At 39.0% G+C, this 26,843-nt stretch overlaps 1 protein-coding gene across 3 annotated transcripts in view; it reads left to right on the top strand.

Moving 5' to 3' along the window:
• Nucleotides 1-26,843, top strand: part of kdm4b (lysine (K)-specific demethylase 4B) — a 535,771-nt gene that overhangs the window by 342,767 nt on the left and 166,161 nt on the right. For all 3 annotated transcript variants that reach the window (XM_073068769.1, XM_073068770.1, XM_073068771.1), the window contains 4 exons: nucleotides 885-1,081; nucleotides 11,057-11,292; nucleotides 18,571-18,992; nucleotides 22,491-22,611. In XM_073068769.1, coding sequence (XP_072924870.1) covers nucleotides 885-1,081; nucleotides 11,057-11,292; nucleotides 18,571-18,992; nucleotides 22,491-22,611 — 976 coding nt within the window. The remainder of the gene's footprint in view (nucleotides 1-884; nucleotides 1,082-11,056; nucleotides 11,293-18,570; nucleotides 18,993-22,490; nucleotides 22,612-26,843) is intronic.

Here is a 26,843-nt window from a genome sequence, read left to right as displayed (position 1 = left end):
GATCTCTACCACTTGGAAGGGTAGGAACATTGGATACATGGGAGCACCATCAGTTGTGAGATTCATTCTAGGTAATCTAATTTTGAAATATATTGTGTTTTCGTCATTGTCCCAGAGGCATATCCTGTAATATTACTAACAGCAAACTGTTATGTACCTTTACCAATGGATTGAAGTTGCTTCCCACTACCATTCTTGGGGATAAGAGAGATGGATATTAAATGCAGACCGTATTGTAAACATGAATGAAATTCTGTAAAAATGCAGAAATCCAATAATAATGAAATGTTGCCATGACAACACAAGGTATTTCTAGATGTCGATATATCTTTTTAACAGGTATGTTGCGATGTGTTGAACTTTTAAGTACAGTAACCATGCAACCAGGCAAGGAGTACTGAAATAGATAACAAGCAGAAAGTAGTGCTCTTATCTAGATATAGAGGAGTTGCTACATAATGGTCTTCAGTGTATCTGTCCTTTTACCTGATCCTGTGACTATCCTCCCCCTTAGATCAGTCCCTGCTGCTTAATATTGTTACTGCGCTACTTTATTTCTAGTTATTCTTACCATGTATCCTGTGAATAACATATTTGGTGTGTTTGATATTCCAAATCGTGCTTTATTTCCAAGTGAATTATTATGACTCATTATCTTGAAATTGTTTTAAACTTCCTTATGCACTGCTGTATGGATATCTCCCCACATTGCTTATATAATATATTAGACTTCATGAAAGTTTACATTATTAATAACATCTTTATTTAAGAAATTTCATATTTTCATATGCTAAAAGTAAAATCACATTTATAATTTGCACATGCTGTTATACTTAATCTGTTTTTCTTTTTCCTCCTCTTTTCCCAACCTCCCATGTTTACAGTGTACCTGCAGGAAGGACATGGTAAAGATATCAATGGATGTATTTGTACAGCTCCTTCAGCCTGATCGCTATGAACTGTGGAAGAGTGGTAAAGATGTTGTTACTATTGATCACAACAAGCCAACTGCTCTATCCAGCCCTCAGATGGATGACTGGCTGGAGCGAAAAGCTTCATTAAAAGCAAAATGTATTCGAAGGTAAAACTGTCTCTTCATCTTCTTAGAATTTCATCTGGGGAAGTCAACAATTTTGTGTTTACTACAGATAAGTTTACTGTTGAATCCACTTAAACTGAAACAGACCATTCATCTGCATCACTCTGTTATCAAGTATGCTAGAAACTGCTGGGTGGGTGTTACTAGCTCTCATAATAGGTTATTTCTAATAATAATGCCAGGGTGAATTAACATCTGTACTATCAGAAAGAAATCACTAATGTTTTGCAACTTGACCTCTTAATTTAGATGATCTTATAGAGCATAACTTGGCCTATTCCAAGTTAGAAAGGGAATGAATCCTGACGAAGGGTCTCGGCACGAAACGTCAACTGTACTTCTTCCTATAGATGATGCCTGGCCTGCTGTGTTTCACCAACATTTTGTGTGTGTTGCTAGAAAGGGAATGAAACTGCTGGACCTTTAGTGATGATCTTGCATCATCACTGGCCACAGGAGTAGTCCAGATGATTGGTGGTGCCAAATGATATTCCTTTGTTCAAGAAACGGAGTAAAGATAGCCCTGGAAATTATATTTCAGTGAATCTTACACAGTAGTGGGCAACTTACTGGAGAAGATTGTTACAGACAGGATTTATGAGTATTTAGAGAAGCATAGTCCGATTAGGGATAGTCTGCATAGCTTTGTGAAAGGTAGGTCGTGCCTCACAAGCCTGATTGAATTCTTTGAGGATGTGACAAAGCACATTGATGAAGGTAGAGCTGTGGATGTAGTGTACAGTATATGGATTTTAGTATGGCATTTGACAAGTTTCCCCATGGTAAACTCATCCAGAAAGTTAAGAAGTGTGGGACCTCGGGAAATCTGGCTGTGTAGATTCCGAATTGGCAGAGGGTGGTTGTAAATGGAGAGTTTTATGCTTCGAGGTTGGTGAACAGTGGTGGACCGCAGAGATCTGTTCTGCGACCCCTAGTCTTTGTGATTTTTATAAATGACTTAGATGAGGAAGTGAAGTGTGAGTTAGTATGTTTGCAGATGACACAAAGGTTGGTGGAAATGTGAACAGTGTGGAGTGTGGAAGGTTGCCATAGATTGCAATGGGACATTGACGGAATGCAGAGCCGAGCTGAGAAGTGGCAGATGGAGTTCAACACAGAAAAGTGTGAAAGGATTCACTTTGAAAAGACAGAATGCAGAGTTAATGGCAGGACTTTTAGCAGTGTGGAGCCATAGAGGGATCTTGAGGTCCATATCTATAGATCGCTCAAAGTTGTTGTACAAGTTGATAGGGTTGTTAAGAAGGCATCTGGTGTGTTGGCCTTCATTTGTTGGGGGATTGAGTTCAGGAGCCACTAGGTAATGTTGCAGCTCTGTAAATCCTGGTTAGATTACATTTCAAGTATTGTGTTCATTGCTGGTTGTCTCATTGTATGAAGGATGAGGACGCTTTAGAGAGGGTGCAGTGAAAGTTTACCAGGATGCTGCCTGGATTAGCGAGCATATCTTTTGAGAATAAGTTGAGTGAGTAAAGGTTTTTTCCTCTTTGGAGGAAAGCAGGATGAGAGGTGATTTGATAGAGGTGTATGAGATCCTAAGAGGCATAGGTAGAGTGGAGACCCAGAGACTTGTTCTCAGGGAAGTAATGGCTAATGCTAATGGGCATAATTTTAAGGTGTTTGGAGGAAAGCACAGGGGGAATGAAAGAGGTAAATTTTTTGCACAGAGAGTGGGTTGTGTGGAGTTCCTTACAGGGTGGTGCTAGAGGCAGGTACATTAGGGATATTTAAATTACTCTAAGATAGGCATATGGATAGTAGAAGATTGGAGGGCCATGTAAGGGGGAAGGGTTAGATTGATCTCAGAGTTGGTTAAAAGGTCGGCACAATATCTAGGCCGAATGGCTTGTACTGTGCTGTAATGGTCTATGTTCTGTGTTCTAGATAAGTGTAATAAAATTGTTTTATTTCATAATATGTCCAAAACAGGTAAGCTTAAACTCTGCTAAACTGCTTTCTCAATCCAAACTGAATACACATAAGTAAATAGTGCCCATGTGGACTTTTCTGTTATTTTATTCATTTGTCTTTGTGCAAAATCATTAATCATCTGTTTAGGGCTTCCTTGACAAAATGGCTCAGATTATATATTCATGTTGGGAATTGTAGGTATTGTTAACATTGTTTTCAGTCTATGACATTGTGTGTGTGAGGGCACACAAATGGAGTTAATTACAAAATGGTTTATTGTTCTTAACATAATGAGTTTGGTTCCAGTTTGAAAGATTCATGATACATGCTCATCTCCCAGTAGCTTAACACAGCATATTATCCTTGTCAAATTCAACTTACACTTGCCATATTATTGATAAAGTAGGATAACTGAATTTTTTAAAGAAGTGCTTTCCCCGTGATCTAAATCAAAAGTTTTATATTTATGAAATATGGAAAATTGAATTATGTTATTAGAATAACCAAATAAACTATGTTAATTAGAAAAATGCCTTTGCATAAATTGGGTGTCTGCATCACTAAAGCACTAACCTTCACTATCTTTATCATTATGAATAAATTTAGTGAAGCTAATCTGTTAGGATTTACAGTAGTAGTCTACGTACAGTATTGCTATTCATTAGACTTATTCCTGCCTGCTTAATTTCTGAGTTTTTGTGATGATAGTTACTGCAAGGTAAAGATCTTAAGAATGTGGAAGCTTCCACAGGGAAATAAAACCATGGAAAGAGCAATATTTGTTGTTTTCCTGAAAGACTGAAAGCATTTGAAAGTTGATTTCACTGGTAGAAGAATGTAGCAGTAGATAAATTATCACGCTGTTAAAAAGCACACTTATCCTCAAGTAGACAAGTACTAAGATTTTTGTAGCCTGCTTAATGTATATTTACTATCCAGGTACTGGCACTTTATGTTATTTAATACCTGTGAATGCAGAACCAAAAAGCAAATTATTGTTTTGTGCATTTTGCTGAGTGGTATATTTTGGGCAGCATGTTATTGAATTTCATGTTTAACTATGCAAATGAAGTTACTGACCAATGTTTTTAAGCGTGTAATTTAGATACAAAATCTTGGTCAATGTATCTTGAAAGCACTGTTTTCATTCTGCTTATGTAGTCTTGTACTCCATTCACAAATAAGCGAAAATCTGTAGATTCTAGAAATCGAAGTAACACACTCAAAATGCGGGAGGAACCCAGCAGGCCAGGCTGCATCTATGGAAAAAAGCACAGTCGATGTTTTGGGCTGAGACCCTTTGGCAGGAGTAGAGTAAAAGTGATGAGGAGAAGCTTTGAAAGGTAGGGAGAGGGGATAGAGAAACATAAGGTGATAGGTGAAACCAGGAGATAAAGTGAGAAATGGAAAAGGGGATGAGGAATGGTGAGGGAGGGGGGTTATCTCCTTGCCCACCCAACGCTTCCCTCTGGTGCTTCTTCCCTCTTTTCTTTCTTCCATGGCCTTCTGTCCTGTTCTATCAGACTCCCCTTTCTCCAGCCCTGCATCTCTTTCACCAATCAACTTCCCAGCTCTTTACTTCGTCCTCTCCTCAGTTTTTGCCTATCACCTTGTGTTCTTCTCTCCCACTCCCCACCTTTTAAATCTACTCTTCAGCTTTTTTCTCTAGTCCTGCCAAAGGGTCTCAGCCTGAAACATCGACTGTGCACTTTTCCATGGATGCTGCCTGGCCTGCAGAGTTCCTCCACTATCTTGTCTGTGTATTACTAGTCTTTTATTCCAATATGAAGAAAATTCACATGATTCTGATAGAGGGTTAAGCTGAGGCCTCCATTGAGCAGGGCCAAGAAGAACATGTCACTCATACTATCCAAGATGCTGCGGCACCAAGCTGTTTCTTAAATTACAGCTTACGGAGCTAAGACTATCATAATTTAGTAAGTGAGAGAAATAGGTTTTGAACTTGCGAAAACTACACATTCCATTCATCCTGAGCAAACTGAAGCAGATTGCTGTCAATTGAAGTGGACTGGACTTCATAAACTAGACCACTGAGGATATCAAGGAAAGTGGAGAGGACAAGCATTGGCATGACTGTGAAGCATGCAATAACATTGGATAGGTTACACATTAGTTATCTGATTATTCCTGTATTGTAAATCTTTAATACAGTGCAATTGTCCTGTATGATGCATCCTCTGATTGAATTATAGGATGAAGGGCAGCAGGTACTTAGTGACTGATGATTTAAAATGTAAGTGCTACATCTGAAAAAAAAAAGAAATGACCGTAACAGTTGCTGATGCCTTTCCATTTAACTTCACTGTTTAAAGTGCCATTTGTGCTTCTATTATGTCTTTTTTTAAGAGCCATTGAATGATACAGCCACAGTACCTATATAATTAAAAGTTCTCTGTCTGTCACACTTCTGAAGTGCATGGAAAAATTGTCTATCAAGCCTCAAGGTGCCTATTACCTGATTGGTTCAAATAACTGTATCTACTAAATTATCTGAGCTGATTTATTCATCTAAAAATCTGTCAGTCCTGAGCCAGAAACTCCGCACACAAAACTATTTGGTATTCTTTCAAAGAACAAAATCATAGCTCACAATAACTACAGAGTAAATTGATCGAATGATATTTTTCAAGATAGCTTCTTGCACAATTTTTCTTCTTCAGGCATTTCAATGTATATGCAATTATAATTGTGTTAAATGTGTACAGTAATGGAAAAATTACCTTGCCCATGAAGATAATTAATACAAGAAATTCTTAATTCTTCTGCATCTATCCTTTTCCAGAAATCTGAATCAATATGTCATTTTTTCATTATTAATATCTTAGTCATTTGATATTGATTGACTTAGTAAAAGAATTACAGTAACAGATGAACTACTGTGTATGAAAACTGGAAGCAAGACTAGGGCATGTGGCTCTTTCAAGCTATCTCTGCAAATTGACCAGGTCATTGATGACTGATACTGCATCCATTTTCCTACATGCTGCCCAGGTTCCTCGATTCCTTCAAATTTCAGAAAACTATTGTTCTCTGCTTTGATTGAACTCAATAATGGAACTTCCACAGCCATACAGGTTTGAAAATTCCAAACGCTCACCACCCTGAAGAAATTGTCGAAAAGGCTGAACTCTCATGCCAAAGTACTGACTCTTTATCCAAGGGAAACATGCTCTGTTGAAGCCATGTAAAGAAAAAAAATTGTAGGCTTCGATGAGTTACCCCTCATTCTTCTAAACTAGAGATTGCCATCTGAGCCTACTCAGTCTCTCTTCCAATAAGGGGACTGGCCAGTTCAGGAGCTACTGTGATGAATGTCATTATAAGTACATACTTACATATTTTGGTAAAAGAGATAAACTATTTATCATACTCCAGATGTAGTTTCATCAGCACTACATAATTGCATTAAGATATCTTTTAAGGCTGTACTCAAATCCTCATTTGATAGAGATCAAAATTCCATTTGTATTTGTGATTGCTTGTTTTCCCTTTGAATATCAACGTTTCATAATATGTCACCAATTAAAGATACATTACTTTTTGGTTTCATGCACTGAAGGAAATTTGCACATTATGTCCTATATATCAGTGTCTTATCTATTCCTTTAGTTTATCTTACTCATCATGTCTTCCATCGAACTCAGCCCTCCTATGTAAGTAGTTGGGTTCCACACACTGATCCTACATATCATAACCTGCCAACTGTTCTGTTCATTCTCACTGTTTCCTTTCAATTTGTTAACAAATTCTTCGATCCATAGCAGAACATTACCCCAGTGTCCAACCATGTCCCTCACCCCATGAGTTCCACATATTGTGATTTTATTTATTTCCTTGTTCAGCTGAAATGAGTCAAGGCTGAGACTGAGAAATTTTTGAACTTAAAGGAATGGAGGGATATAAAAATGCATGGACAAATGGACTTGGGTTATTGAATCTTATTGAATGTCAGAGCAAGCCTAAGAAGGTGAATGAGTACTTATTTAATACTTACGAAATAGCCATGTTTTGGAATAGAAATAAGCATGAGAGCCCAAAATATGTCTTTTCCATATGCTCCACTTTTCACTACCACTCCTGCTCAATCTATTTGCTTCAGTATTTTTTCTAAACTGCTATATTTCAGATATTCAGAATCATAGAAAGTCCAGCAGTGAAGTAGGTCCATTGGCCCATCTAGTCTGTGCCTAACCATTTAAGCTGCCTAGTCCCATCAACCTGCACCGGGACCATAGCCCCCCATACCCCTACTATCCATGTGCCTATTGAAACTTCTCTTAAATGTTGAAATCAAACTCACATTCATCACTTGTGCTGGCAGCTTGGTCCACACTCTCACCACCCTGAGTGAAGAAGTTGCTCCTCATGAGACCAGAAGATACAGGAGCACGATTAGGCCATTTGGCCCATTGCGTCTGTTCCATCAATTAGAACCTCTCAGCCCTAATTTCCTGCCTTCTACCCGTATCCCTTCAAGACCTGACAAATCAAGAATCTATCAACCTCTGCCTTAAATATACATAAGGATGGCCTCTGCAACTGCCTGTGGCAAAGAATTCCACAGATTCACCACTCTCTGGCTAAAGAAATTCCACTTCATCTCCATTCTAGAAGGGCACCCCACTATTCTGACACTGTGTCTTCTGGTCTTAGACTCTCCCACCATTGATAACATCCTCTCCACATCCACTCTATCAAGGCCTTTCACCATTCAATAGGATTCAATGAGGGTTCTTTTGCCTTAAGCTCTCTAATCTAGTTTATTGCACAACACTGAATCCACAATAGCTAATCCTGTAGTGGGCTCAACCACAAGTTGCTCTAAAAAGCCATCTTGTAGGCACTCTAGAAAGTCCCCCTCTTAGAATCCAGCACGATCCTGATTTTCACAATCTACCTGCATATTGAAATCCCCCATGACTATTGTAACATTGCCCTTTTGGCATGCATTTTCTATCTCCTGTTGTAATTTGTAGGCCACTTCTTACTACTGTTTGGGGGTCTGTATACAGCTCCCATCAGGGTCTTTTTACTCTTGCAGTTCCTTAGCTCTATCCACAATGATTTAACACTTTCTGACCCTATATCACCTCTTTCTAATGATTTGATTTCTTTTTTTTTTACCGACAGAGCAATGCTGCCCCCTCTGCCTTCCTGCTTATCCTTTCAAGGCAATATGTAGACTTGGACTTTAAGCTCCCAGCTATAATCGTTCACCATGGATCTGTGATGCCTACAATGTCATACTGGCCAATCTGCATCTGTGCTGCAAGTTCATCTACCTTATTCAGTACACTATGCACGTTCAGATGCAATACCTTCAGTCCAGTTTTCACCCTTTTTGATTTTGTTGCACTATGCTCAACCTTTTGATTCCTAACTTTGTCTGAAGTCTTACCAACATCTGCCTCCACAACCTCTCCACTAACTGTTCTAGTATTCTGGTTCCCATCCCCCTACAACTCTTGTTGAAAGCCCACCATGCAACATTAACAAACCTTCCCTGGAAGAGAGCCCAGTGATCCAAAAATCTTATACCCTCCCTCCTACATCAACTCCTCAACCATGTTTGACACTGTATAATCGTACTAGTTCTAGCCTCACTAGCACATTGCACAGGTAGCAATCCTGTGATCACAACTCTGGAGGTCCTGCCTTTTAACTTAGAACTTAACACCCTATGCAGAACCTCATCACTCGTCCTTCCCGTGTCATTGGTATCTACATGGACCACAACTTCTTGCTGCTCACTTAAGAATGCTGAAGACTCGATCCAAGACATCCCGGATCCTGGTACCCCGGAAGCAGCATACCATCTGGGAATCTCGTTCTCGCCCACACAGCCTCTTGTCCATTCTCTTAACAAACAAATCCCCTATCACCAGAGCTTGTCTCTTCTTTCCCCTGCCCTTCTGAGTCACAGAGGCAGACTTAATGTCAGAGACCCAACCACTGTGACTTTCCTCTGTTAGGTCATCCCCATGACAGAATCCAAAGCTATATACCTGTTGTTGAAGGGGGATATCAACACAGTACTCTGCACTGGCTCCTTAACCCCTTCCCATTCCTGCCTGTCACCCAGTTTCCTGTGTCCTGCACCTTGGGTGTAACTAGCTCTCTGTATGTCCTATTTATCACCCCTTCAGCATCCTGAGTGATCCGGAGTCCATACAGTTCCAGCTCCAACTCCTTAATGAGGTTTGTTAGAAGCAGTTGTCTGTATTAAATTCCATCAGCCATTTTTCTGGTAATTTTTCCAGCTGGTCCAGATCCCACTGCAAGTTCTGATAGTCTTCCTCAATGTCCGCTACACCCTTTTCTTGGTGTCATCTGCAAATTTGTTGATCCAGTTTACCACATTATCGTCCAGATCATTGATATAGATCATATATGTCAAATCCGGCCCGCGGTGGAATTATCTTTGGCCCGCAAGATAATATCTAATTACTATTAAAGCTGGCCCCAGTAATTGAAGCGCCTATGGCGTATGATATGGCTAATGCTGAGTTTATTCAGGTACCAGGTTTTCAGGGTTTTTAGTGTTTATTCGGCAGTCTTGCTCGGCAGTCTTCTTCAAAAGAAACGGAATTTGTAAAGTGAAACACTTTGTAGTTATAGCAGAGACTGAGACACATGAGAGCAGGCTGAAAAAACGGAGGCAACGAAAGCTGCGTTCGCACGCGTCCGACTGATCCGGCCCGCATGAAGCTGCATTTTGCTCAATCCGGCCCGTGACCTAAAATGAGTTTGACACCCCTGAAGATGATAAAGAACAATAGACCCAGTACCAATCTCTGCGGCACTTCACTAGTCGCAGGCCTCCAGCCAGAGAGGTAACCATCTATTACCACTCTCTGGCTCCTCACACAAAGCAAATGTCTAATCCAATTTACTATCTCATCTTGAATGCTGAGCAACTGCACCTTCTTGATCAACCTCCCATGTGGAAACTTGTAAAATTCCCTGCTAAAGTCCATGTGGACAACATCCCTTGCCTTGCCTTCTTCAGCTTTCCTGGTAACTTCCTCAAAAAGCTCTGTAGGATTGATGTGACACGACCTACCACACACAAGCCATGCTGACTATCCCTAATCGATCCATGTCTATCCAAATATTCACTATCTGGTCCCTTAGAATACCTTCCAATAACTTTCCCACTTCTGATGTCAGGCTTACCAGCCTTTAATTTCCTAGTTTAATTTTAGAGCCTTTCTTAAACAGTGGAACAGCATTGGCTACCCCCCAATCCATCAGTACCTCACCTTTCGCTAAGTATGATTTAAATATTTCTGCAAGTCCCCTACATTTTCTGCACTTGCTCCCACAGGGTTCAAGGAACAGCTCGTCAGGCCCTGGGGATTTATCTACCTTGATTTATCTGTATTTACAGTACTGTGCAAAAGTTTTAGGCACATATATATAGCTAGACTTTTGCATAATAGTGTATTTGTCAATGTGGAGCGGAGAGTGAGTTTGTAAATCTGATAAAAGGGGTGTGGGACAGGTGGCAGAGAAGGAGTGCAGGTACAGGGGATGGCATGGGTGCAGACACACCCAGCACTGAGACACCAGAAGGTCATTTGATTCCAAATGATTGGTTTATTGATCATTATGGAATTTCTCTCTGGTGCTTCCCATTCTCTTTCCTCTCCTTTCTCCTTTTCCCAACCAATTTCCCCTCTCCCTGCCCCCTTCCCATTCCCAGTTTGCCCTAGAGATCCATATCAGAATCAGGTTTATCATCATTTGCATATGTAATGAAATTTGTGTTTTTTTTCGGCAGTAGTAGAGTGCAATACATAAAGTTACTGTGGAGAAGTCTTAGGCACCCTAGCTATGTATATGTGCCTAAGCCTTTTGACTGTACTATATATGCTTTGACAGAATTTTGTCACATATTATTTACATTAACCAGCTTCTGTGTGGTGCATCTTTTTTGATCCTTGCTTTTATTTTTTTGGAGGATATACCGGTATGTGTTTACCCTTCTCTGAAACTTTGCTGTAGGTCCCATCGACGAAGAACACAGACAAGGAGACAGAAAACTGAGGAGCAGAAGCCATCGAGTGAGACTGTGGCTGAAGATACTACTGGGAAAGATGTGACTGAAGATGATGTCAAAGTCAAAGAGGAATACAAAAGAACAATAGATACAGAAGATGACAGCAAACCCAACAAGGTTACAATCTTGGAGTTAGGACAAGACAGCCTCACTGAAAATTTGTTTGACAACCGTTTTTCAGGTGTGTATCCAAAGCTGCTCCTGTTCTTTCCATTGTGTTTTATGCATATGTGGGATGCAGTGAAAATTAATGGACCTTGTGAGAGGTATATGCTTTCTATTCGTACATAATAAATAAAGGTAGGGTTTCATCAAATATAGAGCATAAAGACAAAGTTATACAGTACATCAGTGTAAATGATGTATGCATTTTCATGGCCTACTTTCTTGCACATCCTTTCTGCCTTTATAGCAGAATGGACAAGCATAATAAATGGAAGCTCAGATGATAACATCAATCTGTTATTCCTTCTTGAATAAAGTCTTTAGTTGTCAACATGAAACATTTCTCCATTTTTTTAAGCACTTGATCAACTTCTGACAATCATGCAAAGACACAAGAGTCTGCAGATGCTGAGATCTAGAACAAAATAAAAACAAATTGCTGGGAGAACTCAGCAGGCCAGGAAGCAGGAAGCAGAATGGGCAAACAGTGTTTCAGGTTTCAGGTTGAGACCCAACATCCCTCATCCAGATGAACTGTCTCAACCTGAAACATTGAACTGAGTAGGCTACGGTCAATTATGGAAAACCCTGAACATCCTCTACATAGCACCATCCAGAGACAGAGAAGCAGTTTCAGCGACAGGTTACTGTCGATGCAATGCTCCTCAGACAGGATGAAGAGGTCAATACTCCCCAATGCCATTAGGCTTTACAATTCAACTGCCAGGACTTAAGAACTTTTTTAAGCTATTATTAATGCTTTTTGAGCTAGTGATTTAGATGCATATCATATTATTACTGAGTTAAGTATTGTATTGTATGTAATGAGTTTTTGCTACAACAAGTGTACGGGACATTGGAAAAAATGCTGAATTTCCCCATGGGGATGAATAAAGTATCTATCTATCTATCTATCTATCTAAATAACATTTTCTTCCACAGATGCCGTCTGACCTGCTCCATGAAATATGAAATGAATGCATCAAAAATATCTGAGATGGCATATAAATAATTCTCTTCTTTTAAACTTAAAGTAGAATTTAAATCAAGGCATTTTCACAAATGCTGCTACTTTATTTGTGATAAAGTAATATGGTGGCGTAGTGGCATCAGCGCTAGACTTCAGGGTGAGAGGTCCCGAGTTTGAATCCAGCCGGCTCCTGTTAAGAGCTGGTGATCTCTTTTTAAAAAATCTTACCCGGCAGAAGGCAATGGCAAACCACTGCTGTAACTTGCCTAGTACACAATTTCCCAATACGTCAGAGCGGTGTGGAAGGAAATCGTCCGCTCTCTGGAAATAATTCCAGATGCGACATAACTACCTACTAATATGGATTACAGATTGTATACTTGGGGAAGACTTTGGTAGAAACTTTACTAATGCTCATTTTAAAGTACAAGTTGCATTTTAAGGGTCAGTGGCCAAACTTAAACATCTTTGACATCTACTGGTCTCCATCAATAATATTACAAAAACTTGCCAGATATCTCAAAGTTCAAGGCTCATATAGTGTAAAGATATAAAAAGAGGTTATTTCCAAATTTTCTTTGAAAAACTGCAAAAGGCAGCATTTTGAATATTCACATATTTAAGGACGTTGATTTGCCAGAAAATGCAGACTGATATTTTTTTGCAAGTAACATTATTTTAAATAGATTTCTTATAAAATTGGGTCTTGTCAAAGCTGTTAATGCACTTTAATGTTTCTACCAATTGAATGTAATCTTGAAGCTTTGAATTTTATTGGTGATGATTGAGAGTTAATTAGATGCAGTGGACCAAAATAGTAGCTTGGATTTTGCAGTTCGCAAGGAAAGGAGTATTATGTACACCTATCCCAAGTGGACTCTGTGACATTGGCTTCTCTTTCCAAACACACATTTCTCATTGGTGCCTTCTGAACGGATATCCTGTACACTAATGTCATCAAGCAATATGAGGATACACTCAGAAGAATTCTGACTTTTGGAAAGTAAATGGTAAATATTTTTTAAAAACCAAAAACTAAAATGAAGATTTTGATATATATATTGGTTAAAGCGAGAGATTGCAATTTCCTGAGCAAACTTGAAAATCCGTGGAATTTCAAAATAATTGACTGTCTTCATGCAAAGTTAACATTAGGATGGGTCTTGGCCCGAAACATTGACTGTTTATTTCTGCCTGACCTGCTGTGTTCCTCCAGCACTTAGTATGTGTTACTCTGGATTTCCAGCATCTGCAGAATCTCTTGTGTTCATGTAATGTTTGTTTTTAGGGCCAGTGAGTTTGATAAAAGTAATAATAGTTTTTTATTCATTAATATATGTAACATTTTCAATAATTTCAAACAGTAAAATGATACATAAGCTGTCAAAAGTCATGTTAAGTGAGTGGTCCTCTTTTGATTGTCTTGGTGAAGGCAGCAGCAGTTCTCTAACTGATTAACTGGGACATTGAAAGCTTCAGTCAGTTTTGTAGAGTAATGATGATCTGGAACATGACCCCAAATAAGGCGAACCTTTCAGAATATAACACAGCTTGACCAAGCATGACACCAGATGCCTTGGTAAGGCTAAAACAAAGCTCTAAGGAAATCCCTTCAGTGGTTACAGTTATTCCCCACACACAGCAGGATGTCTATAGCTGTACTGTAAGTCATTCTATCCCTAGGATATCACTGCAGCATTCCAGGCCGAGCTGTCTCCAGATGCTTCATCAATGACCTTCCTTTCATCACAAGTTCAGAAGTGGAGAAGTTTGCTAATGATCAAACAACATTCAATTCCAATTGCTGCAGCTGAAAATACAAAGCATTTATAAAACAGGATCTAGACAACTTTGAAGGATATGGCATGATACACTGTGAAGGTTCTGGACTAGTAGTCCAGAAGCCTGGGTGGATGTGTCATTGATGCTTCATTCTGTAGATGGCACAGATTGCATTGCTGGTGCGCTACTAGTGGTGGGAAAAATGTCTAGGATTGCAGAAGTGCCATTCATGTAAGCTGCTTTATTCTGATTGGTAACAGATTTGGATGGATCTGCAATCATTAAAGCTGATGTAAAATATTTCTTCATTCTTCTGAGTTGTGCCTTGCAGATATAGTAGAGGCTTTGAAGTGTTAAGGGAATAAAGTTTCTTGTCAATGGTAAGCTACATGATGTTCTGACAAAGGGCTCTAAAAGAGTAACACCAATGAATTCGGGAGTAAATGATTAAACTCTTTCATTAGACATGATCATTGTCTGGTACTTCTCAGGAATCGTGCCATGCCTAAATGTTTCTTCATGTAAGGAGACATGGTCTGCTACATTTTTTGAGAAGGTATTTAAAAAAAAAAGTTAATCATTGTGCTGTCATCAAACAAACCCACTTCTGACATGCTGATGGAAGTAATCCACAAAGGGAAAACAGTGTGACAAAGGCATCATTGTCAGTTACGGAATCCCCTCTTTGTCACGTGCCACCCTGGCTTGGTCTGTCATCATTTCACATCTAAATTGCATCTCCCTCTCTCTGTACTGTGGTGTTTCAGAATTGCTGCATGCCAAGGATACTTGGGGATAGAAGATGCCCTTAGCAGCACAGCACTCATTTTGTAAAAGTACATAAAACAATAAGTGAAATGAGCAATTAATGATGCAAGGTTACACTAATAACTCCTCCGATGAATTTGCATGGAAATTGAGGAGTGGTGCATTCTATGGCTTCATCAGTAATGAAAGAATTTCAACCAAGGTCTTTATACAACCCTTATCATGGTGATAGATGTGCATAATCCAGAAGTTTATTCTGCATAAAAGAAGGTTTGGTGTTACAAATTATTTTGGCCTCTGTGTTGGCTAAGATTTTGTTGGCTGTGTGAATGTTCTCAAAACTGATCAGAATACTTCTATGTATAAAAGATTTCCTCCTGAAGTTGGTATATTTTTATATAATGTATGAGTCATGCTTTTATTGTGTCAGTGAATATCATAAAAAATCCATAAGATAGCATTTTTCCTTATCTAGATCTTAATTTATAGTCCAATTTCCAGAAAATAAATTGGACCATAAGATTGTCAAAGCTCCTTGTAAAGGATAATTGCAGAAAATCTCACTGTGCTGAGGTGTTCTTAGATGATGTTGAAGAGAGTTTTGGCTGTATGAATTTAGAACCACCTGAGCATCTCTGAGTTAATTATCTTTACTGCTGAAAACTGTTGAATGCCACACTTTTTACAAAAGGAAAGAGAGATTGCATTAATATAGCAGCTTTCATCTCTTGCACTCAGTGTTTCCAAGCCAGTGAAATACTTTTAAAATCTGGAGTCATACAGTGCAGAAATGGGTCCTTCAGACCACCACAACTGTGCTACCTATTGAGCAGCATTTATACTAATTGTACATTAATTCTCTTTTGTTCTCTACGTTCAACTAGTTCTCACACCCAAATTGTGTCACTCACTAACACGGGGATAAGTTACAGAGGCCATTTAACTCCTCAGCCTACCTGTGTTGTTAGAGGAAACTGGAATACCTAGGGGAACCAACATGGTCACAGGGAGTGCATACAAATTCCTCACAGCACCTGAGATGAGAAATAATCTGAGTCACTGAAAACATGAGGCAGCAAGTAGCTCCACTAGCTGCACCACTTGTCACACAGCCTAAGTTGCATTGTAATATAGGATCCATTGGAACTTACTTTACAAGCAACAGGGTACAAGAAATAGCAGAGAGACAATCTGTTTTTATCGATGTTGAATGAGAGATAAATATCAATAATGGCAATGGCAGTGCTTATTTTCTTCTTTGGGATCTTTTATATTTATCTACTTAGGGGCTTTGGTTTATTGTTCCATATGAATGTCAGCAAAACTAAATTAATGCTACCTATGTACTGACTTGGGTATTTCAGTACTGATCAACAAGCTCAAAATATTGGGCCTCTGTACTTCCCTCTTCAACTGGATCCTTGACTTCCTCATCGAGAGACCAGAGACAGTGTGGATCAACATCTCCACCTCGCTGACAGTCAGCACTGGCACATCTGAAGGATGCATGCTTAGCCCACTGCTCTACTCTCTCTACACCCACGATTATGCAACTAAGCACAGCTCAAACACCGCCTATAAATTTGCTGATGTCACAACTGTTTTTGGGAAATTTCAGATGATGATGAGAAGATGTATAGGAGTGAGATAAATCAGCTGGTTGAGTGGTGTAACAGCAATGTTGTATTTAACATGAGTAAGACCAAGGAATTCATTATAGACTTCAGGGAGGGGAAATTGAGGGAACACACACCAGTCCTCATGAAGGGATCAGCATTGGAAAGGGCAAGCAATTTTAAGTTCCTTGTTGTTAACATATGTCTTGGGCCCAACATATTACCATAGAACCATAGAACATTACAGCACAGAAACAGGCCTTTTGGCCCTTCTTGGCTGTGCCGAACTATTTTTCTGCCTAGTCCCACTGACCTGCACCTGGGCCATATCCCTCCAAACCCCTTTCATCCATATACCTGTCCAAGTTTTTCTTAAATGTCAAAAGTGAGCCCGCATTCACCACTTCATATGGCAGCGCATTCCACACTCCCACCACTCTCTGCGTGAAGAAGCCCTCCCCCCCCAATGTTCCCTTTAAACTTTTCTCTCTTCACCCTTAACCCATGACCTCTGGTTTTTTTCTCCCCTGGCCTCAGTGGAAAAATTATTAGTGCAATTACAAAGGAGACACACAGCTATATTTCATCAGCAATTTGAGAAGACTTGGTATGAAACTAAAGACTTGCACATATTTACAGATGTACAGTGGTGAGCATTCTAACTGGTTGTATTAACGTCTGGTATGGAGGGGTGTCTGAACAGGATTGGGAAAAGCTGCAGAAAGTTGCAAACTCGGTTAGCCTCATCATGGGAACTAGCCTCCACAGCACTGAAGACGTATTCAAAAGGCAATGCCTCAAAAAAGTGACATCCATCATTAAGGACTCGTCACCCAGGACATGCCTTCTTCTCCTTGCTGCCATTCAGGAGGAGGTGAAGGAGCCTGAAGAGACACATTCAGCACTTCTTCCCCTCTCCCATCAGATTTCTGAATGGACAATGAACTCATGTACAATACCTCAATATTTTTGGCTCTGATTTTACACTACTTAATTATTTAAAATATATTTATTGTATTTTATAGTTTATTATTCTTATTATGTATTGTATTGCAGTGCTACCAGAAAACAATAAATTTCACAACATATGAGTCAGCATCAGTATCAACGTTATTATCACCAGCAAGTGTTGTGAAATTTGTTAACTTAGCAGCAATACATGACAGTATAGTGATATTAAATCTGATTCTGAGATTTGCACACAAATCTAATGTGATGCTGTATAAGTAAATGTATGGTGTGTGGGTATGAAAATTGGCATGGCAGGGAAATGGTTAACAATTAGGAATTTGTGGGCCTGTTATGTTGTTGGGCAAATTGACCCTTGATACTAGGGGAGAACAATATATGACTCTGGTCTACTGGATAACATGCATGAGAGCAAGCTAAAAGTGCTGATTTTGTAAAAGTAATTAATCACCTTGTCTCTAAAGAATGTTTTTTTTTACATTGTTTGGTTGTAAGATTAATGGATTGTCCCTGAGGGGCAAAGGCTGGTTGTTAAAGGTCACCTGACCGTGGCACTTGCAGGTATGGAGGATGTATGTTGGCTTAATACATGGCCAGGACTTGAATTGGCCCAAGTTAGGGTCGTGTAAGTGTTGGATTGGATGCCTAGCCCCTTCCAGCTGGACTGAGAGGTGGTGATAGTGCTGTAAAGGTGGGAAAGTTCTTTCTTGGGCAGACCACTCACCTGGGGTCCCACCTTTGGGCTGAGCAGCTGAACTGGTGCCAAGGACCTCCAGGGTTGATCGCCTGCTTCAGGGACGACGCAGACGTTACTAAGTATACTCGGTAGTGTAGACTACTAGGGGTTGCTTAAGTTAGCTCTACCTATTAATGGTGTAGGTAGTGTACAATATAAAGCATTTCTCGCAACTCTCTTATTTTCTTCTCTGTATTAACAATAAAGTGAGTCTAGGAGGAACTACCAAGTCTGGGTCCATTTGTTCAAGCGAAACCAAATAATTGCAGCATCCACCCATCACGGTTATTCTTATTCGATATCAGTTTTGTGGAACAGATGCATAAAGATAACCTGTTCCTCAACATAATAATTTTTTGTTTTCATAATATTTGTGATGTCTGTTGTGTTTGATTATAAGTGTGAAAACTGTAGTAAGGTCTTAAGTCTTCATTTTTCTTTTTTTATGAACAGCAAATGGCAAGCCACTGAAAACATATTCTCGTTCCTCAAAATCCAAAAGTGAAAAGAAAAAGAAGCGTGTGGAACCAGATACAACAGCAGCTACCTCAACTGATGGCATCGAACCCAGAGCAGAATCATCCTGTGCAGATTCACCCGCTGCACTGGCAACCATGCTGTCTGAGAGTTTTGCAGCTGATGCTGAATTTAAGCCCAGAAGTCAAACCACCATGGTGTACGTACTGCCCAAATCAAAGAAGGTGGTTTTTGACAAGGAACACATGTCCTGTCAGCAGGCCTTTGAGCAGTTTGCCACCAGGGACAAGCTGGCCTCGTGGAAGGAAGCAGAGACGATCAATGACGGAATGGCTATGGAGGAGGAAGCAAGTGACCATGAAAGTGTTGACGCCAGTTTTGAAACTACTGATGTACAGGTATATAAAACAAAATTTCACTTACATACTTAAAATTGATTCTCTGTATATCCAGGTAAATGGGATTGATGCAGATGGACAAAAGAAAAGTTGGTGTGGAGGTGGTATGCCGTAGATCCTGTTCCGATGCTGTGCACTCTATGGCTTGATATGTGGTGTACACAATATCCTTGGAGCAAGGATTTTCAGTCATTAGTGTCAATATATGTAGCTTCCTAACTTTGGTTCTGAAATGGGGTAAAGATAGTAAGAATTTGAAGAACTAATTCCCATTTTCACCCATTATACTTCATTGGAAAATTATAAATGTGAAGACTTTGGAAGCATTTTGGTTTTGCAGTTGAAGTGTGTCCTGAATTGTGAGTCTCCAATAACTGAAAAACAAATGAACTTCAATGGCATTTGGCCTCTGTAGTGAATGTGTACATTTCAGGACTATCACTTTGCCCCAGGCTGTTAGGAACAATTTGTCTTTGAAAATAATTATTCAGTTGATTTTAAATAATACAGCAGGATTTGAGGAAAATAAAATTAAAGGGCAATGCAGACAGCATAAACCTCAACAGAATGCTCAATTACATGAGATAATCCTAGCTAGTTCCAGGCTGTTTGTGCTTGCAACTAAGAGAATGCTGCATGAGGTCTGACCTAGATATAGAATTAAACTGAGAATCTGTATGGTCTCTTAGTTCCTAAAAGTAGTTGAAGACATGATACTTTCATAAAACATGAGGAATTTTTATAATGCATAGCATTAGCAAACCAGACATTCATGTTCTCGATATAAAGCCTCAAACAAACAAGTTTACTTCCAAGAGTGCACTACTTCCTCAGTTAGAGAGCTCAAACACAAACCATTGTGTTTCTGTGAATTGAGCTAACTGAAAGTAAGGCATTCCTGTTCCGACTTGTCAGTCTATGACCTCCTCTACAGTCACAATGAAGCCACTCTCAGGTTGGAGGAGCAACACCTTGTATTCCATCTGGGTAGCTTCCAATGTTCATGATGGCATGAACATTGACTTTTCTAGCTTCCAGTAATTTCTCACCTCTCTCCCTTCTCTTTTTTCTATTCCCCATTCTGGGTCCATTCTCACCGCTTCTCTTTTTTGCCTTTTAATGTGGCTAGTGCAGAAGAATTACACTGGGCTCCTGTACTGGCTGCATTGCTGAACTGGCTCGGTAGCTGTGGACTCAGATTTGGTGACTCAGCGGTTCATGTTCAATGTGTTATTTGTTTATTTTTTTCACGCGTTGGCTGTTTGACCATCTTTGATGGGGTGGGTGTGGATTGTGGATTCTTTTGTGTTTCTTTGTTTTGTGACTGCCTGCAGGAAGACAAATCTCAGTATTGTATCTGGTATACATATTTTGATAATAAATGTTCTTTGAGCTTTAGTGCCCAGAAATACACTGGCATTTCATAAAGGATACCCTGCCTTTGTCATCTCCTAATTATACTGCAGTGCAATACAGAACTGAACAGGCCATTCAGCCCATAGTGTTATGCTTACCTTGATTTCAACTTGTAATAAGTGTTCTCCTCCTATTCCTCCATTCTATTTATATTCGTGTGACATTCTAAAAGCCTTTTCAAACTCCACCAGACTGTCTGATTGTATTGCTACTCCTGGTAACCTATTCCAGGTACCTATGTACCACTCTCTGCATGAAAGAAAACTTTTATGTCATCTTTGAGCTTTTCCCCTGTAATCTTTAAAGCATGTCCTCTGGTGTCTGACATTTCTACCCTAGGAAAGAGATTCTGACTGTTTATCCTACCTATGCCTCTTATAATTTAGAAAATCTATATTTGGGTCTAACTCTCTAAGGAGAACAACCCAAATTTGTCCGACTTTATAGCTCAAACCATTATGTCCGAGCAATACTGTGCAGCAGTTTCTACATCCTTCCAGGACTACACACAATACTCTAAACGCAGTCTGACTGAAGTCTTGTATAGCTGCTTATGACTTCTTTATTCTTGTAGTCAACACCCTTACCAATGAGGACAAACATGACATGTGTCTTCTTTACCACCTTATCTACTTGTGTAACCACCTTCAGCGAACTACGGACCTGCACCTCAAGATGCTCTGTACCTTAATGCTTTTCAGGGGTGTATCATTAACTCTACTTTCTCATTTCAGTAGACCTTCCAAAATACAACACCTCACACTTGCCCACAGTAAATTCCATCTGCCACTTCTCTGTCCATATCTGTAACTAATCTTTATCCCACTTATTATTTGGTAGTCCTTTATACTGTCCAAAGCTCCACCAGTCTTAGTGTCATCCACAAACTTGCATATCCACCCATCTACATTTTCATCCATCATAAGTATACCACAAAGAACAGAGATCCCAACAGCAAACTTTGCAGTACACCACTGGTCACAACTTCAACCCTAAATAGCAGTCTTCCACCCTTACTCTCTGGCTTCTGTGGGCAAGACAGTTCAGAATCCAAACTTGCAATTTACTCTGGATTCCCTATATCTTTGTCTTCTGAATCATCCTACCATGAGGCTTCTTATCAAATGTGTTACTAAAATCCATTTAGATATCATTGACTTATCCTCATCAAGCTCCTTTATTACCTTTTCAAAACACTATCAGGCTTGTAAAGTATGACCTGCTCTGTACAAAGCTATTTTAACTGTGCCTAAACAGCCCATGCCTTTGCAAATGCACATAAGTCCTGTCCCTCAGTATCCTCTCCAATAGCTTATATACCCCACTGATGTCAGTTTTACAGGCCAATAATTACCTGGATTATCCCTATTTCCTGCTTAAAGGCACAATATTTGCTATTCTCCAGTTTTCCAGATAATTCTAGAGCAAAGACTGCAGATACTGGAAATCTGAAATAAAGATTATTAACTGGAAATTATTATGTTGCCTGACCTGCATCGTTTTTTCATTTTCTTTTTATAGTTGGACGGAAAAAATAGTTCAGTGTGTAAATGTGCTAGTAACATGCCAATAACCTAAAAATTTCCAAATTTGATTACGGACGAAGTGATGAATCGGGCTTTAGTAGTGTTGATGATTGGATTGCATGCCTTCATTTCTGTCTCATAAGTCATAATAAATAAATATATGTATATAAACATTATGTAGAGAAAGAACAATTTCATTTTTGATGTTTTCATGGTCAAAATAGCATGTAGAACACACTAACTGGTATTACTTATAAGTATCCATTTCAATTAAACACATAGACAAATCTAAAAGAACACCAATGAAATAAAATATTTTTAAAAACCTGCATTTGTAAATCTGAAATAAAAACAGGAAATGTGGGAGAGAATCATTTAATAATTTTTCTTTGCACTGATACTGCATGAGCTGCCAATCATCTTCCTTTTATATTTATATGAATAGTTGCTCAGCAGCACATTAGCTCCGTGTATAGTGACTGAAGTAACTTAAGCAGAAATCCAAGTTTATTAATTATTAGTTTAGTCCTGTTGTGATTTCTTCACTTTTTTTTAGTTGCCTCCAGTTTATCCAAAGTTGAAGAGAGAAATCACCAAGAGTCGTCGCCATCCATTCAGTAAACCACCAGCTAGATCTCCATTGTCAGTTGTCAAACTTGAAGCAAGCAGTGATGAAGGTGAGTGTATTTCTTTCAACTCATCCAAGGAAATGGGAGGGTCATTATTTGTTTAGGATACAATTCTTAATTCATTGTTGAACAACTCTTTGTATATAACCTAGCAAAACTATACCAGAATCCATTAGCATACCATATTCTTTCTAATCTACTAATAAAGCAATGCTCAATATTTTAGTTTTCTCATTGTAGTTTTTAGTTCCATTGTTAGTACTACAATATAAATATGAAGAATGATTTACAGCAATTTATGATTGTGAAATACGCACCAGTATGATTCCAGATAAACCATGTAAAATAAGATTTTTAGTTGCAAGGAAATATTATTATGCTTTCCCAGAGTATTTCTTGTGTTTTTTTTCCCAGAGAATTTGCTTAATTCCCTGCCACATTTCTGTATTCCAGTAACCAGATAACTTGTTTTGGCAACGCTGAGCAAATATCAACCGTGGCTGGGCCACTGAGGGTAACATGTAGGGCATAGGATAGTACAGCATAGGAACAGGCCCTAGTAATTAAATGCCTAACGAAACTAAATCCTTCTACTTAAGTAATGTTCGTATCCCTTCTATCTCTGCACATTCATGTGCCTATCTTGGAGCTTAAATATCTCCATTATATCTGCCTCCATCACCGCACTTTTTCACCCAGAGAGTTGTGGATCTGTGGAATGCTGTGCCTCAGAAGACAGTGGAGGCCAATTCTCTGGATGCTTTCAAGAAAGAGTTAGATAGAGCTCTTAAAGATAGCGGAGTCAAGGGATATGGGGAGAAGGCAGGAACGGAGCACTGATTGTGGATGATCAGCCATGATCACATTGAATGGAGGTGCTGGCTCAAAGGGCCGAATGGCCTACTCCTGCACCTATTGTCTATTGTCACACCTGGCAGCACCACATCCAGGCACCCACCATCCTTTGTGTTCGATAGAAGAAATTTGCCCTGTATATTTCCTTAGGATTTATGCCCGTCTCCTTATAAGCATGCCCTCTAGTACTATATATTTCGACCCAGGAAAAAAAGATACTGGCTGCCAACCTATCTCTTTCATAATCTTAGAAAGTTATGTCAGATCAGCTCTCAGCCTTTGCTGCTCAAAATAAAACAATCCAGGTTTGTTCAGCTCTCCTCATAGGACATTCCCTTTAGATTCAGATTAAATCCAGGCTGCCTCTGGTAAATTTCTTCTGCACCCTCTTCAAATCCTTCACATTCTTACTCTAATGGGGCAACCTGAATCAAATTCTATACTCCAGGAGCAACCTAACCAGAGTTTTATAAAGTTGCAACATAACTTCCAGACAGTTGAACTCAGTGCCTCAATAATAAAGGCAAGCTTGCCATACACCACCTTTACTCTCCTGTCAACCTGTGCAGCCACCTTCAGAAAGCTATGAGCTTGGACCCCAAGGTGCGTCTGTACAATCTGGCCCTTAACAGTGTACTGTTCCTTTACATTTGATCTCTCCCAAAGTACAACACCGCACCTTTGGCCAGTTTATTGTAACATCCAAAAGACAGCATATGTGACAGTCCAGCACCGCCTCAGTACTACACTGAATTGTCAGGCCATCTCAAGTTTTGTTTTGGTGCTTTAACCCACAATATTGTGATTCAAGTCACTGCTATTAAGTGAAACATTATACTGGACAACAAAACAGTATATTGAACCAATAAACTATCAATACAAATATTTTAAAACTATGAATATTAAAAAAATTCAAAAATAAACACGTGTTTGATGAATGGCTTTGCAGTTAAGAGTTGAGTTTCTGAATAAACCATGGCTATCCTAAAAGTAACTGGAAGAGGTTAGAAACGCAAAGAACAATTAAGTGATGAGCTCTGACTTGTAATGAAGTTTCTGGATTGTACTTTTATTAGCAAAAATTCTGTATCAGTTAGGAAATGAGCCTCAGTACAGATGCAGTGTGTTGTAGGTAATTAACAGCTTTAAAGAGTTCCAACAAACTGCTTGATTTTGTTGAGGTGTAAAGATATTACTAATATATATGGCAGAATTTTATCCATTCCTTTGCATTATTTTAGTAGTGGACATACCACTAGAATTGCAGCAATTCTAACGGTGTCTTGTACTTGTTTTCTGAGATAGTACTTGATTCCGGAAGTGTGACAACATAAAATGAAAGTTCTTGAGACAATCTAAGCATGACTTCCAACTTTAGACATCATGCAACTTGTGAATTTGCCAGCATATGTGGTGGAAATGTCAGCTTTCTGGTTTTCATTATTTGTAATTTACCCAATGCAGAGGAGAGGTTTATCATTACTGGCATTTTTCTCTTTCAGTCAATAGGCCCGTGACTTTTTGTTTTAAAGCGTGGCAATTGCCATATTAAAGTTGACCTTTAGAAGAGTGCATAGCTGTAGCATTGTGGGCATGATCTCTATCTCTAGCTTTTTTTTGTTAGTGATTGAAGTATCTTCTATCCTCTTGATTTCAAATACAGTGTTTTATAGATTGTCCTGCATTCTTTCACATGTGGGTTATTTGTTTTGTCAAAATAACTAAAATGATTTAACTCTCTCAATCTCTCAGCTCATTCAAAAGGCATCTCTACTTCCCTAATGCATCATTGTAAGACATTTTAACTACCACTATTGTAATGAATAAACAAAAACTATGTTGAATATGTTTGAGAAAGCAAGAAACACAAAGAATGGTTTAAAAATTGACCTCAGAATTCATGAGATTTTATGACATGTAGGAATGAGATTTATCAGTTCACATTTTTAAAAGCTAGAGAGATTGACATCAGGTAAGCAATTAAAACATTGCTTAAATGCTCCTTAAAATGCCAACTATGAGCCCAGAATTTCTGTGGGTACATTAGTAGACAAATTAAGCTTTTAAATAATGGGGAGCAGACAACTAGGTTGCCACTTGTGTGAGTAGGACAGTGGAAATTTGAAACCCATGATACGTCACTCTTCCCTAAACTTGCTGGCTAATTCCAACAGTAATAATGCTACACTAGCTGATTGTACCTTTATTTTTCTTACAGTGGATTAAATATGTGTGCAATACTTGCAGTAGAACTAAATGTTAACTGCTTTGGTGCACTATGTACTCTGTTTTCATACCATTTCTTTTCTCAGTTCACTTTAAATCAAAGGACAACGAAAGATAGAAGAGGCCATGCTCTCATTGCTCCCATCTGCCATTTCTTAGTCCCCCATTACTACCTCTCCAGTATCATTTTCCAACGTCTGGTATCCACTCTTGGCTCTTTTACTCTTTAGGCACTTGAAAAAGCTTTTGGTATCCTCTTTTATATTATTGGCAAGCTTACCTTCATATTTTCACTGCTTATGGCTTTTTTAGTTGTCTTGTTTTTTTAATTTCTCATTCATCTAGTATCCCACTATTTTTTTGCTGTATTATATGCCTGCTGTTTTGCTTTTATGCTGTCTTTGACTTCCCTTGTCAGCCAGGGTAGCGTCATAGTCTCTTTAGAACACTTTTTATCTTTGGGATGTATCTATCTTGCTCCTTCCAAATTGCTCCCAGGAAATCTAGCCATTGCTGTTCTGCCATCATCCCTGCTAGTGTCCCCTTCCAATTAACTTTGACAGCTCCTCTCTCATGCCTCTGTAATTCCCTTTACTCAACTATAATACTGATACATCTGACTTTAGCTTTTCTCTCTAACTGCAGGGTGAATTCTGTCATATTAAGATCACTACCTCCAAAGGATTCCTTTACCTTAAAGATCCCTAATCAAATATGGTTCATCACACAACACTCAATCTAGAATTGCTTTTTCTAGAATTGTGGGCTCTACCACAAGCTACTCTAAAAAGTCATCTGGTAGAACGCAGCAGGCGAGGCAGCATTTTGTGTGTTTTGCTTAAATTTCCAGCATCTGCAGATTTCCTCGTGTTTGCGTCTAGAAAGTCATCTGATAGGCATTCGAAAAATTCCAACCCTTGGGATCCAGCATCAGTCTGATTTTCCCAATCTACCTACATATTGAAATCCCCCATGACTATCATAACATTGCCCTTCTACATGTTTTTTAAAAATCTCCCATTGCAACTTGTACCCCACATCCTGGCTACTGTTCGGAAGTCTGTATGTAATTCCTATCAGGATATTTTTACCCTTGCATTTTCTTAATTTTACCAAAAAATATTCTACATTTTTAATCCTATGTCACCTCTTTCTAAGGATTTGATTTTATATTTTGCTAACAGGGCCACCCCAACCCA

Source organism: Hemitrygon akajei, chromosome 16, assembly GCF_048418815.1.
Source record: "Hemitrygon akajei chromosome 16, sHemAka1.3, whole genome shotgun sequence".
In the NCBI taxonomy this organism is placed as follows: Eukaryota; Metazoa; Chordata; class Chondrichthyes; order Myliobatiformes; family Dasyatidae; genus Hemitrygon; species Hemitrygon akajei.
The sequence above is the reverse complement of the archived record's forward strand: the minus strand, read 5'-3'. Positions and strand labels throughout refer to the sequence as shown.